The 20,395-nt window shown below is 35.9% G+C and overlaps 1 protein-coding gene across 1 annotated transcript; it reads left to right on the forward strand.

Annotated features, from left to right (window-relative positions):
• Nucleotides 1-540: 540 nt before the first annotated feature.
• On the forward strand, nt 541-19,832 carry LOC150077397 (DNA damage-regulated autophagy modulator protein 1-like). Its single transcript, XM_090386872.1, has 7 exons — nt 541-641; nt 13,802-13,964; nt 15,207-15,274; nt 17,107-17,279; nt 18,376-18,538; nt 19,041-19,129; nt 19,567-19,832. Exons 1-7 carry the CDS (start codon nt 602-604, stop codon nt 19,765-19,767), a joined length of 897 nt encoding a protein of 298 aa, XP_090242998.1. The 5' UTR covers nt 541-601; the 3' UTR covers nt 19,768-19,832.
• The last annotated feature ends 563 nt before the right edge of the window (nt 19,833-20,395 follow it).

Below are 20,395 nucleotides of genomic sequence, written 5' to 3' on the forward strand. Positions count from 1 at the left end.
AAAAATATATGGGCACCGTTAGGAGATTGAGTACCCACACCACAACAAAAAATGCAAAGCCCAAGTAAACGCTTATTTATCAGCTGCAGTGATAAACCTAATACGAAGTTAGAAACTTTTTCTCCGATTTCTAATAACTTTGTAAATAAAGTGCGAACGGTGTTAAGAAATTGTTTTCATTATAAAAAAAAGGTGGACCACGAAGGTATTATTTTTTCCCTTTTTAAAGTTTCTTGCACGGCTGTGATAAAAATCATCACAGTCCCGAGACAGTGTGCAAAACAACAACCACGGGCTTATGAGAAAAGTCAATTTTCCTCGTGAAATTTTACGACTTCCATTCTATGCCACTGCATTAACGAGACGCTATTGGTAGCCTCTCTGTTTAAATGTGTCTGGCCCTTAGCTAAAACTAAAAACCTGTTTTGTTTCTTTTCCTCGTTCTTGAGGTGAACTCCGACTGACCGTTTATACACAGCATACCATTACAGTGGTTTCTGATTTACTATGTAGATAAATGAAGTAAAAGTGTGACTCAATCTGATGCACAATAATTAAGTATGTGTTAAATCATCTTTGTTAGGAAACATCCTGTCAAAGCATGAAGCAATCACTGAGTCTGAGCTGTAATTCTGAAATTGGTAAGATTCATTTTTTGTCTGGCCTTTGGAGGAATTATTCATATTTATGCCAGCTCCAGTTTTTTTTTTGTTAGCTGTTAGTTGCCACACCTAATTTCAAACTTAATGAGAGATGCTGCGTTGAATTTTAATGAAAACATTAAAAAATATCAAGGTTTACGTATATTTTTAAATAAGGAAATTGTAATCTCTACTGCTTGCTCATAGTACAGCGGAGGAAGATTATTTCCGAAAAGTCCTAATCGAAAAAAAACCTATTCGCTTTTCTAGCAGTTGTGAAACGCTACTTAGTTTTTCAGTTCAGAGTGTTTATGAAAATAAATGGTGATTTCTTTCGTACTCTTCTCCTATGATACAAAAATTTAAACTCGTTAGAATTTGTTTACCTTTTCGAAATGGTTATTAAAGTTGTTAATACAAAATATGTATTTGAATATTTAATTAAATGTAACATACACTGAAGGCATATTGAATACTCTGTTCTGCTGGCCATGCATTTCTGACAGTTTTAATTTACTGTATTTTATTTTATTTTTTTTTTCTTTACATAGTAGCTCAGTTAGTCTCTAGCAAGGGTTGAATTGTATTTGGTTTTATCCAACAAACTGGTAAAACGACTATAAAATAATTGAAATTTACAGACACAGTATATTGACATCTCAGTCTTAACGATGAGACCATACTGCTAATTCTGAACAGTCTCGGCTATTTGTTCATATCGCAACAGCCTGCACTTTCACTGTTCTCCAATAATATCAACCAAAATTTTGGGAACCCACCTTGCACTCATTCTTCTGCATCCAATAAAAGACTGTTTTGGTTCACTAGTGATGGAAAGCAGGGTTACGCGTTTATTGAAATATGTACCACTTCAGTTTCCTCGTTGCATTATTCTTCTTCCACCACGCGGCTTCTAGTCCACCGTAAAAAATTTCCCTTTTCAGTCAGAAGGAAATTTACTCAGATAAAATAAAAATGATTTTTTGGATATGTGAGTAAAGGTTCCAGCCTTTGAGAGGCTCCACTGTACACTGAGGATCCCTTGATTTTCTTGGCATCTTCCCAATCCAATCCAGCAGCGTCACAACATGTGTTCACGCTTTTCCATTTGAAGATGATGTTTATAATCACTATGCTACACGCAAGTGCTATAGCAGAAGCCTATCCTCATACCATACTCCTTATACTATATGTGTATTTTGTGTGTTAATAAGCTGATATTCAAGTTGTGCGTGCTGAAAGTTCAGAAATAGGTTAAGAGGTAAAATATTACTCCCTCCGCCTGAGACCAGCCGACTAGACCTCGACAGAAGAGAACTTTAAAACTTTACCAGTTGTCAACAACAATCAAACTCAGATATCTCTCTCCAAATACGTCACAAATAGCGATGTATTGTGCCAATTACGCTGTCACAAGGACTAAAGCAGACGTCACATATTTATTCGCGGCTAGCCTGTTCCCGGGGATTTCCCTACAATTCGCCATAGTATCATCTCTGCACAGCCACTTATATGCGTTGTGTCAGATGACTGGGATCTTAGCTGCGAGCCAGTAGGAATTCCGCGAAATTCGCTGGCTAACTCCCATCTCATGCAACGTGGAACACGGGGCGGGGATCAGAAGGAAAGCTCTTAAAAAAAACTACATCGAAGATGGGTTGGTAGGAGGAGTAAAGGCCCATTTTACACGATAATTTTCCCTTCATTTAAAGCCTCAGTTCATGTCAAGCTTTATAAAAAATGAACGTCTAAACACCAGAAATGAAAGCGTGAAGTGAAATTACGCATGGCGTGAAGCTCGATGGTACGACCTGATTGTTTCATTGCATCATGCCTCATGACCGTGTAAACAAACGTGGCAGTTCATGTAGCATTTTTGCACTATGATTCTCCAATTAATAATTCAGAGTTCATCTGTTGTTTGTGTTGTGCAAACGTTAGGGAATTTCTGTAAGATTTTGTAGACATTTATGTGTTTGTGAGAAAAAAAAAAAAAAGATAATAATTAGCAGAATCTTGATAAGAAAAATGCAGCACATGCTCTTCTGTAGCATATAAGATTAAAACAGTGGAACCAAATGCCACTTGAATCTTTTATTTTTTTTTAATTTTCTTCTTTAATATGAGAGCAAGTGCTACAGAATTTGCCCGAAATTAGCTCAAACGACTTATGTTATTTCGGTCTAACACCCTACCAAGTTAAAAATGAAACGATAACTGATCGTCTAAATGTTACTTCAAAGCTCAGTTGTATGAAGTTTGAAATGAACTGAGGTGGAAAAATGATTGTGTAAATGGGAATGGAGGAACGGAAAAAACAAGCAGTCCCACTTCGTGTTTTACAACCTTTGCATGTGCAAGGAATGACGGAGGGAGGGAACGTATGTACCTTGTGTCCTGAGGGAAGACAATAAGTTGATCACAGTTGTGCGGATTAGGGGAGCAAAGAAGTTTGTGTGGAAGGCATATGTTGATCATCAAAATGTAACTTTAAGGACAAGAGTGGCTGTACAAGTTAAATATAGTTATACCAGGATCTTATGGGGGGAGTGTTAGGAGGAGAATCTTGTCAAGTGTACGTTAACTGATTCATCCGCGTAAAATAGAGTGGGGGGTTTGAATCACACTTTCAGATGTACTATCAAACAATTTGCAGCATTCTGGGAATGGAAGCTACAGCGTGTTGCAATGTAAGACACAACACGTGTGCATTTCCGTAGCTCTTCATTGTAGGTTAGTTTTTGAAATAATTTTGAGTTTTTTTATTTTAATTTACTAAACTGCAGTAAATATACAATTTTAATTCTTACAGTAACGTCGGTTAGTTTATGTGTATTTAGATAAGTACAGTAGAATCTAGATAAGGAATTACCGCATAAGAAGTTTTCCCTTGTACTAGGTTTGGCTTCTTAATTTCAACTCTATAAAAGTACGTGATAAAGAATACACGGTGTATTTCTATAATGACGTTTCCCGCTTAATACGTTTTTTTTTTGTTTTTTTTTTTTTTTAATATAGAAATTCGTTATTTTTATATTAAAATATATAAAGAAACATTTTTGGTAATCGAACAAGATAGTGCATGGCATCATTTTAGTTCGTCGTAAACCACCGAAGTAGGTGAAATGGCATTGATTTTGTTATACCTCATACTGTGAATGCCTTCAAAACGAGTTTTCCTGATATTGCACAACCACCAATAAGCAACGCTTTGCCACTCGAGAAAACTAATGTTTCTTTTCTCGGCGCCTGGGTGGTGGTATCCGCCGAGAATCCACTGGTTAAGTGCTGCATATTCGAGATAAATATAAATAAATATAAATTTATTGAAAAATATGCATATTTATATTTATAAATGTTATAATAACAAAATATGAGAAAACCAAATAGGAAACATTTATTTAACATCTAGATACTAATAGTCAGGTCACAAAAACCACATTACTGACAGTAATCACAGTTTAATATGAAATTCAACAATTAAAATTATACAAATTATAATGAATTATAATGAAATATGCAAGTACTATATTGTAATATTGTCATTCTACTTTGCGTTTTCCTTACATGTGAATCAATCAATTCATTTATTAATTTTTCAGATAACGCATTCGGGTCCTCGGCTTATCTTCTTGTAATATTACAGTAAATATACATATATAATAAAATGTATTGTTTATAGGCTGCGACCAAACAGTCTGGTTTGTGACATACAAAGGAAGAATTAGCCACAAGTAGACTCTTGCTGTGAAAAAAAAAACAAAATAAGGAATGTGAAAACCATAAAGGGAAACTGCTGACCATCGAATTAGTGGCTGTACACTCCCCTAAAAGCCGCGTGATACTTTATAATTACAATAGCATCTGTCAGCAACCAATTCAGGTCAACCAAGTCGCGGCTTGCAATCTTGTTTGCGATATATAAACAATTAATTAAAAGTGGACCGTTTGTGTGAAAGACTATCAAGAGATGGTTTGTGTGAAAATAAAAGGAACCTGAAAAATAAAACGAAAATGCGAACACTTGAAATAGTGGATTTAGTTACAATTTGTGCAGCCAGAAATATTGCCCATTTAATTATTTTGAAAATTTCGTGTCTTGAATTTTAGTGATTTATATTTGCCATGTACCACCTAACAAGTACCACATTAGTTGATGTGATTTTTCGTGTTATTTGACATAAATTTATTGAATTCGTGTTTTATAAAATAAAAATTACTATTTTTCCCCGGGGGATGGAATTTTATTCCACAGGGGTGAAACACCCCCCCCCACCCCGGATTCAACACTCAATAGAAGGTCTTTCAATGTCTAATTTGCCTTTAAATATCATTATCGCCATTTTCTTGCACGATATCTTTACTTTATGTTGAACTGGCCACTCAAATAAACTCGCTATCACACTCATAGAAACCTCCTGTATTTCTAACCAGGTCATCAGCATGAGCCATCCTATTAAACACATTGTTAGGAACCCCTAACAACATATTTAACACTGAATTTCAAAACATGGGGCACAAGACGGAGCCCTGTGGACACCGAAGAGTAACATTCTTAGAAAAAACTTTATGCCGTGACCTGATAATAATTTTCCTGCCGTTTAAATAACTAGCAATGGCCTTATATAAACGATCTGTGTACTGCATCTGCCTGAGGGAGAAGAGTAATGCTCTCGTGCCGCACGCTGTTGAAAGCACCCTCGAAATCAATGTATAGCACGAGAATGTACTTGCTAACAGACTGAGTAATATAATCAACCAAATATTAGAGAGCATCCTCAGCCGAGTGTTCTTTCGCAAGCCAATATTGACATTTCAACTGAGATCCCCTTGAGTTTAACCAATCCGTTAACCTAAGCAGCAGCAACAACCGCTCGTATAGCTTAGCCAGGTTATGGAGCAGAGAGATCGGTCTATACCCTCTAGGATCGGTGACCTCTTTACCTGGCTTAATCAATGCCACTTTTCAGAATCCTGGAAAGGCACATTCCAAGTAACATTTATTAAAAGCATTGACCAATAAATGTGGAAAGACATATAACATTTTAATAATAACGCGATTTTCGATTAAGTCTAAACCAGGAGTTTTGCTAATATTAATATTTAAACAAACTTGTTTCAATTCCTGCTAATTAAATAAATAAATCTTGAGCATGAGAACATTCTTAGATACTATTCACGTATCTTATTTCGCTCTGTTCTGCATTATCGTCACCTATTTCATCCTGGGCAAACAACTTATTTATTATCAGCTCAACAGTTAGATATCAGTTTTTGGTTTCACCTCCCCCTGCTTTATCGTATGCAGAAAGGGACTGAATTAAAATTTATTTCTTACCAGTTTCCCCAACTCCGTGAACATTTATTCCCAACCCCGTGAACTAAGTCTTTCCATGAATTTAATTTACTTAAAAATAATGCTTTATTATACAAATTCCCTTTATTTCTATGCATTTCCCTGTAATATATAGATTCATTTGTTCCCCAAGTTCTGTGTCTCAGATATTGTTTCCTTGCATTAAAAACATCCCTTCTCAAAGTGGCCAATTCCCCATTCCACCATGGTACTATTTTTGATAACTTCCTTCTTTTTCTAGCAGTATAAAAAAGAGCTCTGTACAAAACATTTTTGATGTAAAAAACATATCCTTCCGAATTCAGGGAATTCATATTTCTACCAACCACTGAATTAAAGTCAGTATTAATAGAATCCAAAAACTTAATCCAAATTATAGATTTAAACCAACCTTAACAGTTTTCTAACAAAAACTGTGAAACAATATTGTTGTTCGTGCTTAACCTTAATTTAAAGACAATTGATCTCTAAATGAGGCCAAAGTCACATCTGTATTTGATTTTCATAAGTATTATGAAACGTATGTAATTCATAAGTATCATAACCATGAACGCTAATGCCTAGCATTAGCGTCCATGGTTATGATAATATATTCAGATCCTATAAATGACATTAAGGACTCCAAATATTCCAAAGATACATCAATATCTTCAAAGGGAGAAAAATAAACAGAAACTATATAAAAAGAAAATGACAAAATAGAAACGTGCGTACAAGCAGAAGTCTATGAACCCAAGCCTGGCACAATGGTAACATTTAAACTATCGTTTAAAACTCTAATTGCAGATTTTGGCTTATTTTGCTTGTTATGTACCAACAAACTCTCCACAGGAAACAACCCAATGATGATCTGATATTATCATTGAGTAAGGCTCCTGTAGGCATAAAATATCAAATTTCTCCTCCTTAATCTTAATGTCTGAAGTCCCGCCTAAGTGTAGTAACTACAATTTCTTTAACCTCATTGCTAGGATTCAAATGTACTCCTTCACCTGCCCTTAGTATAATCTTATTTTGTTGCTTATTTCTTATATTTTGCCTCACTCACCCCTCTTAATATGCCATCATTATATTCCCTGCTTCCAAATCTTCTTTAAGCTGATACCCTTTGACCTTATTAGCATATATTTTCTGTTCAACAGCCTTGGTAACCTTATTTCCTTCATTTGTTGTATAATCCGCAATTTTTTTTTTTTTTTAACTTGGTTACCAACTATTGAATACACCATGAATTGTCAAACCAATAGAGTAAGCTTATCTGCGGAATGATCTAAACCTCCCAAACACTTCCTAGTTCATTTCACAAATATACGTGGTCTCAATTCTAATCTAAAAGACGTCCATTTCCACTTGCAGTCTGCCAAACCCGATGTACTTTTTCTGACAGAATGTCAGTTATCGGTTGATTCAACCACTGCTCATCTCAGTTGCCCAAATTCACTGTATGATTCCTTTTGCCTCAAAGGTGGTACTTGTGCATATGTCCCTTCCGTTATTCTCTGTCAGAGATTTAGTAATTTGGAATCTCCTCTTTTCGATCTTCCCTGGTTTAAAATCTCTCTACCTCATTGTGTCAAATTCATCCGTTGTCTCTACCGTTCTCCCAACTCCACTAATCACTTGGAGTTCTTTGACTTCCTCTCTTTGCAACTTGACTTTCTCCAGTCCAATTTTCCTAACAGTGAGGTAATTTTCCTTGGTGATTTTAATGTTCACGACTCCAGCTGGGTTCGGTTTCTAGTTACACCGAGACAGCTGGTCGAGGTGCTGAGACTTTTGCAATTACTAATGACCTTGCACAGATTGTTCATTTACTTACAAGAATACCGAACAATCCTAACCATACAAGCAACAGGCTTGATCTTTTCCTCACAAACCACCCTTCTAAGTATACGATCGAAGTGAGTAGTCAATTAGGCACCTCATATCACAACTTGGTGATTGTCTCTTTTCTAATGGAGCCTTTATCTCACGGCTATTCCCAACCTCTTGCTGTTTGGCATTACAAGAATGCAAAATAGAATAACCTGCGAGATTTCTTTTCCTTGGTCGGATTACTGTTTCAAGACTTCTGATGTGAACGTTTGCTCAGATCTTGTCAGTGAAATTATTCTTGTAGGAATGGAATTCCACACTCCACTTTAAAATCTCATCCTTTATCTAAACCTTGGTTTTCCAATAAATGTGCTAAGGCTGTTCAAGAGAAAAAAGTTGCATATCGTAATTGGCTTGTTTCCAATTCTTCAGTTTCATTTTCTGCCTACACCAAAGCTCGCAAAAATTGTAAAGCAGTTATTAATCAGTCCAAACTAGATTTTGAACAGGCTAAGAGTAGAAAACTTGCTTCTTGCCCTAATGGTAGCCGACATTCTGGTCTCTTGCCAAAGCTATTGGCCACAACTTTTGCCCATCTTTGCTCCCACCTCTGTCAAAACCAAATGGTTCTGTTGTCACTTCCGCCAAGGATAAAGCTGACCTGCTAGCATCTCATTTTTCTTCCAATTCATGTATTAATGACCTTGTCAAAACACCTCCCACCATTCCCAACACGCTCCATTCAATGCCTCATGTGGTCTTCCGTGAAAAGGATCTCAGAAAGATTTTGACGAATCTTGATGCTAAGAAAGCTCCAGGTCCTGATGGTATTTCTCCACTTGTTCTCAAAACCTATGCTCCTGAACTTACATCTGTTATTTGCCGCCTTCTTTCACTTTCTTATTCCAAAGGTGTTTTTCCTTCTGCTTGAAAATTTGCTCATATCCAGCCAGTTCCTTAAAAGGGTGACAAATCCCTCCCATCCAATTATCGAGTTGGCGGTTTTACTCTTTCCAAAGTAATGGAGAAATCAATTAACCGCCAACTCTTAAACTACCTAGAAACCTTCCGTCTGATCAACGATCGTCAGTGTCGATCCACTGGTGATATTCTAGCTTATGTTACCCATTTATGGACTAATTCAATGGAAAAGATCGCTGAAACACAAGCAGTTGCTCTTGACATCTCAAAGGCTTTCGATCGTGTTTGGCATAAAGGTCTTCTAAACAAGCTACCATCTTATGGTTTGGCAATTACAAAAACATAAATGTTTTTTGTAATTGGTTATCCAGTTTTCTCTCTGATCGCTCACTGAGGGTGATGGTAGATGGCTCTCCGTCTTCTAACTTCTCCACTAATGCTGGTGTCCCCGAATGTTCAGTTGTTTCCCCCACTCTTTTCCTCTTGTTTATTAATGACCTTCTTCCGTTGACTGGAAATCCTATTCATAGTTTTGCCGTTGATAGCACATTCCATTCCACTTTCCATTCTGAGAAACTTTGCCCTGCTCAATTAATTCAACTTCTCGAATATCTGCTACCAATTACTTAAATGCCGATCTCCAGGTAATTCTCCAGTGGGGCAAAGACAACTTCGTTGATTTCAATCCTTCTAAAACTCAGTCTTGTCTCATCTCGCAAAAAGGATCCTTCTGCTACAATGCGTATCTTTGGTGAAACTTCAATTTCTAGGCAAAATGATATACAGCAATACCTCGCTTAGCACGGCTTCAAACAGCACGGGTTTCACTATAACACTGTTTTCAATTAAGTTTAAATCAAAAATTTACTGTTCATATTAAAATACATTCAATAGCCTAGACACTTACTCTACATATATTCTGCACTATCATAGCCTAGGTACGCATAAATATACGTTACGGTGCCAAGTCTATTGTCTCACATGCATATGTGCCAATAGCTCCCTTAGGGCAGTCAGCAGCAACGTGCAACAGTGTTCAATATTTTTAATTCCATCCTGACAAGATGATGTGATAGCTTTTCATTTCACAATTTATTTTTTATCCCTCTAAATATGATCAAAACTATATTTGCATCTTGGCTAGAAATCACTGCCACCAACATGCGTTTTGTTTGGCAGCATGTTTTGCCCCATTTGGCAAATGATCTCGCTGATTTTGAATCGAAAATTCAGACAATCACCAGAGATGTTGTGAAGATTGGAAGAGACTTGGGATTCAAAACTTTAGACATTGCCAATGTACGTGGCTGCACTGATTCACATGCAAATGAGTTAGATGATGCAACTCTCCTTGAAATTGATGAGCAAACTGCATATGAAGAAGAGGAAAACAATTCTGAAGTGGAACCAAATAATTTTCAACAGAAGAATTTCAGAAAGTTTTTTGGGGGGATTGACGTGGCCTGAGAGGTGATTATGAATTCAGATCCGGATGTTGAACGTAGTATCAAAATACGACAGATTTTACAAGATGGAATTCGATACCACAAAGACTTGTATGCCAAGAAAAAGAAGAAACGACTTCACCAGACTTTATTATTGAAATACAAAATAAACAGCTTTTTTTTCTCATCTCTCACGTTGTTACCTTTTCATTAATAAAATTTTTGCAATATTTTTTATTTCAAATCCTTTTAATTGGCTATCAAGTGCAAATTGTTTATAGATTTATTATAATTTGTTTATAGACTTTATCTGGTACGCATTTCAATTAAAACCCAGTATAATTATACCTCAATCAGCACGTTTCACATAACACAGAACAGTTTCAGTACCAATTGTCAGTGCTATGCTGGATATTGCTGTATCTCTTTTGGGGATTACCCGGACTTCTAGTCTCTCTTGGCACAAGCACATTTACAAATATTTCTTCCTCTGCATCTAAAAAATTTGGTTTTCGCTTTCGCTCTCGGCGTTGCTTTTCTTCCACCAAACAGCTGCACACTCTGTACAAATCGCAAATCTTCCCTACCATGGAATATTGTTCCCACATCTGGGGTAGTGCTCCCAAAACCTCCCTCAGGCTTTTAGATTCCATTCATAAGAGGGCAGTTAGGTTAATTAATGACTCCTCTCTAACAGTCTCTCCACTCGCCGTCTCATGGAAGTACTGTTTCTGCTGCATGCCTTTTCTATAGATCCTTCCATGGGCACTGTTCCTCTGAATTGGCTTCTATAGTTCCCTCTCTCTCTTTCAAAACAGTCCGAACACGTGCCGCCACCAGCCAACATCCATTTACTGTCCAACTTCAAACCCACAGAACCAACTTTTCATCTTCCTCATTTATTCATTCAACTGTCGTTTTCTGGAACAACCTTCCTTCGTACGTAATTCCTGAAAATTACAATCTACAGAAGTTCAAGTCAAATATCAACAAATATCTTCTTTCGTCTTCTCAACCTCCAACCCAAGCACAGTACTCAGTACTATAGGTTCTAATATCTCTCGTGTTTGGGGTTTTCATAAAAAAAAAAAAAAAAAAAACCTCCCAAATTGTAGATACGTCTCCATATCTGTCCGTCTGTTCCTGTATGCTGCTGACTACTAAATCGCTCTCTCGCACTTTATTTCCTGTGCTCTTCCTCCCCCCCCCCACTGAAAAAATTATCACTGTCTAACGCTGACTCATTACTTGGGAAATCACAATCCCGAGCTTTTATGAGCAAAGGAATGAACATCAATTATACCTTACTCTCCTGCCTTAGCTGCCTTTTCATATACCATCACTTGCCCCAAAACTATCTCTTCAATTTTTCTTTTCTCACCGTCTCATAATATTGAAAATTTCTTTCTGCACCCCTTCAATTTGCTGTGCAGCATGGTCACCTGTATTCTGGCTTATTGCTTGACACTGTCCCTTTCCCTGTCCTGGTAGTAAAACATTACTACTTATTTGATGACTTATTAGTCCCACACTAGTGCCTAATTTAGACGTCTTTCCTTTGACTTCTTTGGCTCTACAGACGTCTTTGTCCCATCAGGATTCGATCTAGGAACCCTAGATGGGAGAGGGGGAGAAGGCGCAATTCTCATCCTCCTTCCCACCCATCTCACGATCTTCTATTATGAGTTCTATCCATTCTTCCACTAATCAAGTAGGATCAACAACAAAAATTTACCCAACGAATTAAATAACTCACCAATAATGATATCCAACTGCCAGTAAACTGAGCAGAAGCCCAGAGAAGACAAAACACAATTCCGTTTGACCGTATCCTAATCGATAATCCAAGATTAAGTTTCAGATATCAACTTTTCCTTCCTTCTAATAATGCAGTCTTCTAATAATACACCTGCTTATTATTACTCACAAGACTGCACAAGGAACGTATATTATTTCATTCCATGATTATAACAAAACAACGACCACGGCCGTTCACTTCACTGTTTGAAATAGCACCACCACTATTTTAGTATAAAAATATCACAAATAACTAAATTAGATAATAATTATTACAACTCACGTGACGTTGGCAGGATAATTAAATCCGAAAAACTGATAGAAAACAAGATATTCCACAGAGCTATGATAAGCACGTCCGACTACCCCAATCGATAGTTACGGACTCTGATAGCTGGAGGGTAGAAGCCAGAGGGTTGTGATTAATGCATATTCTTCAGATTGGTGTAACGTCAGGAGTGAGTTCCCTTAAGGATCAATTTTAGGCCGCTGTTGTTTGTCATTTTCATAAATGACATCCAAGAAGGGATAGCAGGCGTGATGTCAAAATTTGCAGCTGATAAAGATTGGCAGAGTTACTGATGATCAGTGCTCTTTCAGGATGACTTGAACGGACTTCAAAGATGTCATATAAGTGCCAACTATGTTTTGATGCTGCTAAATGCAAGGTCTTACACTTGGGGGAAAGCAACCCACAAATAAATTAGACTTGGTGAGATTGAATTAAAAAGAGCAGAGGAGGAGGAGGAAAGGGATCTGGGAGTTACAATACAGGCAGATGTGAAGTTTTCTGAATAGTGTAAATTAACAGCCAGTAAAGCCCATGGTGTCCTAACAGTGATTTATTGAACGTTATTGTGCAGAGATAGAGAGGTCATAATCCCACTGTACAAGGCAAATTTAAGACCACATTTGGAATACTGTGTGAAGTATGGAGACTGCATATGAAAAAAGACAGTGTGTTGTTAATTTTTATTTATTTATTTATTTATTTTTTTTTTTTTTTTGATAGTTGCTGGCGCATCGGCTTCTGTGGCCATATTGCACCTCCCAAGGTTTTTGCATTTTCTACTCTGATCCAAGCCCGAGGCGGGATTCGAACTCGCGACCTTTGATTTGCCAGGCAGGCACTTTACCCACCCGGCTGGCCCGTTCGGCCTGAGCGTGCTAAAAGTGTCCAAAGATGGGCAACTCGAATGGTGAGATCGGCAGGAGGACGACCGTAAGAAAGACGGCGATTATGTGGGCTACAGAGCTTGATGACCAGGCACCTCGGAAGTGATCTGATTGAGGTTTATAAGGCTCTGAGAGGGATTAATAAAATGAATGACGGCGGAATTCTCACTGTTATAAATAATTCCAGACCTAGAAGTCATATGTTCAAATTACACCGGTTGAAGTTTAGATTAGAGTGAAAGAAGTTTTCTTTTACGAGTCGGTAATTGATGCACAAATTGCCCTCTCAGGTAGTTGAAGCTGACAGTTCGAATAAATGAATAGGACAACCGGAAAGCGACCTGTGTAAGAAAGAAAGCATATAATTTGCATTTTCTTTATCTACTTTTTTCCCCAAGTGCTGCAAAAGAATGTGGCTTCCTTGCATTATATGGTGAATACTGTTACTGTTCTCCTTTAAAAAGTGGACGAATAAGGCTGTCTAAATGATCATATCTGAACTTGTTTTACATTCTATAGTATAGTATAATATCGAAATGAGAAATAGTTTGTTTGTAAAACAAATTTTTGTATTTAATATGAAACCGGATCCGTTTTTTATTTACACAATTAAACGAAAGTACTAATTAAATCTTTTTATTTTTTTGTAGGTTTACGTGAGAGCACAAATCAAGGAGATATTCTTGAAGTTGTTGTTCACTCAATCAGTTTTGTGCCTGTTGCTTTCTGTATTCTCATAGTCTTTCTGGTTTTGGTTCCCTATGCCATGGTTGTCAGCGCAGGAGAAATGCCAGCGTTTCTACCTTATGTCGGGTAAGAAAAATTTCGCAAAAAAAGTTTTATCTCGATTATAAGGACTGCGATATAATCGGAAAGTGTTAATATTTTTTGTATAACGAAATCAAAACACTAACCACAGAATATACACCGAAAGGACAGAATTGATGGGGTTCCTGGGTAATGCGACGCGAACTCGCCGCTTGGTAGGTATATAGGTACAATGCATTATTCAGACGATAATTCGATATCAGTATGGATAAGCGTCGTGAGTTAACCAACTTTGACTGGTTCATAATTTAGTACATTTTCTACTAAATCTTGCGACTGATTTTCAGAAGCGTGTGGAGGCATACTGACGTTTGTCAGCGCCAGTGTTGACAGAATTATTAAAATTGTCAATATCCTGAACTGGATTCGTATATTTACTGCCAATGTTTAAGTTCATTTCGATATTCCTGTTGACTTGTCTCATTTCTTCATCATTATCTTTAAATACTTCTACTTCATTTAATACATTACTCAGATTTTTCATATGTTTATTGCTCCAACTTTCTCTCCTTCTTGAAACGGGAGATTTACTCTTAACCGAAGTAGGAGTGCTCACAGATCTCTCTCCTTCGTCACGATAAACACGTCTACCACTTCTAATTGTTCTGTTTCTTGAGGAAGCAGAACTATCGACATCCAAGGCCCTGCCAGAAACAGCCATATCTGCCCAATCAACATTGTCTGCAGCTCTGCAACATGACCCAACAGAAGGAGGATCATGTTGATCAACACTGTGAAATTGGCCCCTTCAGTCTTTAGCATATTACCTTGCTTTAAGACTTTCTCAAATATCTTATGAGAATCCTTACTATCATAATTTAAAAACCATCACTATCTTCCAGAGGTCGGCTAAATAACCCGTTCACTGCATTCACATCAAAAGTACTGTATTTACATCATTAAAGGTTACCCTTTAATGCTGTCCAGTTTTATAAGAGACAAAGCAAATTTGGTTCTCGCATTCCTATTCCCAAAGCAGATATAATTATTTGATGCACTTTTGTGTTTTATAAGCTACTTTTTCTTAATGCGAGAATTCCAGTGTCATACAGAAATAAGGAAAAATTGATAGTAGCCGAATCAGCCAGCTTTCCAAATATTGCGCGCGCTAAAAAGCTATTTGCATTTATAAATGCAAACAGTTTAACTTCTTGGTAACATTATTACTAATAATATAAAATAATCTTAAACAACGGAGTAAAAAATAATATTTTGTTTATTTTTTAGACAATCTGGGGCATCGCCTCCAGAGAGTGGCATCTTTTCATTCCTTGTGTACAGTGCGGCCCTTGTTGGTAAGTCAACTTGTAATCATAACTTTGAAAGTATCAGGAATATATACAGGCAGGCCTCGCATAACGCGAGTTCGATTAACGCGTTTTCAGTTACCGCTATTTGAAAAAAATGATACCACTTTACACGATTAAAATTTCCAGTTAACGCGATCGTTTTTTTTTTTTTTTTTCTGTTAGTCCCGTATGCAGACTACAAGCAACTTATACGCCTTACATTATTCTCTCAATAGCAACAATTCTGGCATGGGCAAATAACAAACAAACTATAACAGATAAAAGTCTGTAAAACGACACTGGAAGTCTAGTCTGCGCAGGAACAGCAGAGAGGAAGTTGTTCTAGCTCACCTCCGCATAGAATTCCTGCTGAGGGCAATGATGATCCTGTGTGTGAGAATTGTGGCACCTTTTTAACCATTCGTCATATTTTAACTGACTGTTCATTTATAGCTACGAACGTATTTTATATTTTACCGCTTTTAGTCATCTGGCTGAGCCTTATACAATCGGATTTTATCTGATAACGATCACGTGTCTTCTGTTTTGGTTAGTTGTAATCAATTAACCTTTTTATTCGTATTTAAAATTTACCTTTTTAATCGTATTTAAAATTTACCTTTTTATTGTTATAATTTATACTTTGTTATACCTTTATCGTTATATATTTTGACATAGTGACCTAATTCTTTAGTTCAGTGAAATTTTAATTGTATACTTTTATGGCCTGATTTTGGTTCACTATTGCCTCATTTGCTAATGCGCCAAGAGAACCCAAAGCAAACTAAAGTCTTATTTGGATATGGAAGCTGAAACCACTTTATTCCTTTCTATTTCAATTTCGATCGTTGCTGAGAGGAAAGGTGTTTTTTTTTTTTTTTTTTTTTTACGCGTATTTCAACTTAGCAATGAACACATTGACTCAATAATTGAATGAAGATAATCGTGGTAGTTTTAATCTTTATTGGCATCAGCTTGAGAATAAAGATGGTTTTTTATATAGAGTTTAAACTAATGAAAAAATAGTACAATAAAGAGTTTTTAAATATATGAAGTGAAGACGTTTGGAGCGAAGCATTTTTAAATATATGTAAAGAAGTTAAAATGCTGATTAGGAACCAATCAAAGAGGATGTCTGTTCTTATGGATAATATTTAAAGCGAGTACGCCCTCGTGGATAGCACAGTTGGTATTATCACTGTTCGCCCACACCAGGTGGAAAAGACCTGAGTTCGAATCCCATCAACGACATGAGGAATTTTTATGGGTCTTTTTCACAACGTAGCTGAGTTATTCGGTCACAGACGAGAGTAGCATGGTCTTTGTTTTTTTAATGCCGGAACCTCGATTTTTTCGTCAGGAAAATAAATCTACTACAGAACACAGGCAGTTTACAGACATGTTATAAACTGCGCAATATGGCTCTTAAGTTGTCGATGCATCTACAACAATTACAAAGTGAACACTGCTGAAAAGGCGTACGTGCATAGGGATCTCCCGCTTTCGCATCACTTGGTCCCCATTCAAAACAGGGTACACAAGAGATACGAACTTCTGAATAAGTCTTCTACCTATCATTGGCATTTAAATAATGGTAACCGAAATAGAAATGTTGGTGTTTATGGTAATCTCAAACAGACTTGAAAGGTTCGTTTGTAACCTGTGGAACCTTAATAATACACTAGCACACCTTTTAATTTGCTGTATATAGAAAAAACAGCTTAACTGAACAGTGAAATTTCTTTGCTCAATTACAAGATACTACATAATTTAGTATTTAGAGTAGCAAATCAGGAATTGTATTCCTAAATGCATTTATATGTATTTCTCTTTTACAGAGATCGTTGTTACTTGTTCGCGAAGTCTTTCAATTCGTCTTGAGAACCAGACAAATCGTAAAACGGTTGTAGAGATTATGAGGAAAATACAGCTGGCTACTGGTTTTACAGTAGCATTCGCACTAGCTGCAATGGCCAGTTTTCCAGTAGGATTCATCACGGACAATCATTATGTAAGACACCTTTTGTAATTTGCCTTTTAATATAAGATCCTAAAAAAACTTTATGGTCCGACAGCAAAAGTAAATATGAACATTGGAATTTAAGTTAGAAATCAGTAGTGGTATTAATGGAATATTACGAATCTTATACGCAAATTTAATGTTATTTTCCTCTGAGAATGTCAGGTGTAATTGTTTTATTAGTTTTTATTGTATTCATATAATAAAAGTACGGCTATATTTTCTCTTGAATACGGTAAACAGCTTGCAGTGACTCACACATTTTCTGAAACGATAAACGTTGACATAGAAAATTTTCCGTACAAGTTAATAATGATACTAAACTCTTAAAATGTGAAATCTCCTTTTATATCTCAATTAAATGTACAGTGGCATGGTTCTCTCTCGTAAGTTAAAGCCGACTGTGACTCACTGATAATAATCTTCATATTGGGCATTGTGACATTTTATATTGAAGTTATAAAATTGATATAATAATCTAAAGCATATGATAATATAGATTCTCTGTCATGCTCGTTTAAAAACAAAATCCGGAGTTGCCTAATAATTGTGAAGGTTTTCCCACAAAATATAGCATATCCATCAACGATAAAAACTGCGTTGGGAAGTAGTGTTTAGGGACGGATGTATAATTTTTTTTCTCCTCTCCTGAAAATTTTCTATACTGGACATGAGTTGTTTTGAAAAAAGCTCCGCGGTTATCCATACGTACGTAGTAAATAAAATTACATTCAATACTTGAATTAGAGCAATTAAATAATTCTACTTTACAAAATGCATAAAGTATAAGAAACGAATATGTAGTAATACAAACTGAAATGGAAAATATATTAAAATTAAAGTTTAATTATTGTAGATTTTTTACAACCACCGCAAAGAACTTTGAACTCATAATGATAGGAATTTTTGCGGTCTAGGGTTGTATTATAATGTGTCGGAGAAAGTCATTGTTTCTGCTTTAAAAGAAAACAAAATGAAGGCCATCTGTTTTCTGTAGCTTTGCCAAAACTTAAACTGCCCTTTGAAAATTATAAACCACATTATAAATGAAAAGAACTGGTAATGAAATTCCTCTGTTTTTTTCTAGTTATCAAACATATTCATTCCTCATGGGTTCGCCACAGCAGCAGCATTTGGTGGATTTGTAATTTTCATGATCATCGACGTCATAGAGATTTATTTTATGAATGTGGACTCGTCCTATGCACACAGAATTCGTACAATCTCAACAGTGATCGCCACAATAGCCAGTATCCTTTAATAGTAAATGCAGTGTTTATAAAAATTTAAAAACTATTTAGAAAAAATATTTTTATTCATTTGTACGGAGGTTACATTGATAAAATCGTAGTCTTAGGTTACATTGATAAAATCGTAGTCTTAGTTGGAGCTGAGAATTCGTGTACATTTTACAATCATTTTTATTTCTATTCGAAAAAAAGTTCATTTTCTTTTGTTCAAGTAGAAGCCAACTATTCGTACACAGCAAACTAATTAAAAATAAATAATACGAACGCTGTCTGCAAATGTGTTTAGCAGTTACCAATTGGTAATAATTCCAAGGAATAGAAGTAGTCTCTAAAATGTGCAAAGCCTTTCTGTTAAACCATAGTGCGAATGTCAAATGTTGAACAAAATGTTAAACTATAATCCAATTGTGCCTAATCGATCATGTGTTCTCTCGTTCAATGTTAGTTTTACTGTGTAGACATTGTTTTAAAGCTAATACTGATACCTTAACGAAATCATTAGTTATCACCAGTATTTACCCAGCTGTCATTTCCTTCCATGAAAACTTCCGAAATGTTTATTCAGACCATAAAGGAGAATTACGCATAAAGGTATGTCACTGATAATTCGCCTAATGACGATGAATTAAAAAGCATGCAAATAATGGTAACATTTTTTATTTTCGTTTATAACGCTAATGTGTAATTTACATCTGGCAAGCAAAAGAGAATAAACACAAAAATGCGACAAATCAAAGACCTTTTATGAGATTATGACAAAATTTTAGTAAGACACTGATTTTAATGTCATTATGCTGCACAGAAATTAGGCTGATTTCTATCTAAAATTATGCAAGAGAGTTCATAAACGAACAAAAATGGAATGTCGATAATTGGTAGAAATCTATCCTAATAAGTCACACAATCTCCTGGGTAGAAACATAATTTTATGTTTTATCGCTAGGTAAAATTATTTTAGCGCTCGGAAAACCAAACTACCTAGCATAAAAGCAAAATAATCAAAAATTTGATTTCTTTTATCCCACTAGTTTGACGAATATTATCTCATCTCTTCTGTCTGCGAGTGGCTTCTCCTTGTCTGCTACTGCATATTTCTCATCACTTATGTAAAAGAATACCGAAGCTACAGTGTGCAAATATCGGTTAACAAAAACGTACTTCAGTCGGATAGCACATTTCCTGTTTCTCTTCAGAGGTTCGACAATGAGCTCCTTGATCTGTCCCTATAGACATAATTCTTCTGTGAAAATATGTATTTCGGTTTACTAGTGCTTTTAAAATCACTTCTAGTGATTTTATTAATATAAAGGAGAAAACTGTAAAATTAAAAACATCTTTCAAAGCAAATAAATAATATTCCCAGTAAAGAAGTTTTTTTTTAATCCAATCAATTGATGAAACGTAGAAATTATTGACATATTTTTCCAATAGAGTGAGTTAGTCAGTCGGAAGCTGTGAAGTGAGGCCTCCTCCAGGACCGTTTTTTTTTTTTTATTTTATTATTATTACCATTCTTCAAACGGCGAAAAAAGAAACAACCTGCTTAGAATACATGCCCCTTTACATACAGTGGGAAAAATAGGAGTCACTCATAACATTCTCTTGCATTTGGTTTTACAGTAAACTATTTAAAGTGAAATTAAATTTAAAGTTGGCTGGTGGCGGAAAAATTTACAATAAAGGTCGGTCTTTTGTAATTTTAGATATACTGTACCTTTAAAATACTGTGATGTTAATTCTATGGTTGCATAATTTATTTTGATATTTTGTGATTAGTTTTTTTGTAAAATACTACTTAGGAGTATTTTACAAAAGGAGGATCGATTGTAACAAATATAAACTTATGAGAAAAACCAA

This window comes from Mastigoproctus giganteus, chromosome 12 (assembly GCF_048544385.1).
Source record: "Mastigoproctus giganteus isolate SK-2022 chromosome 12, ASM4854438v1, whole genome shotgun sequence".
Classification (NCBI taxonomy): domain Eukaryota; kingdom Metazoa; phylum Arthropoda; class Arachnida; order Uropygi; family Thelyphonidae; genus Mastigoproctus; species Mastigoproctus giganteus.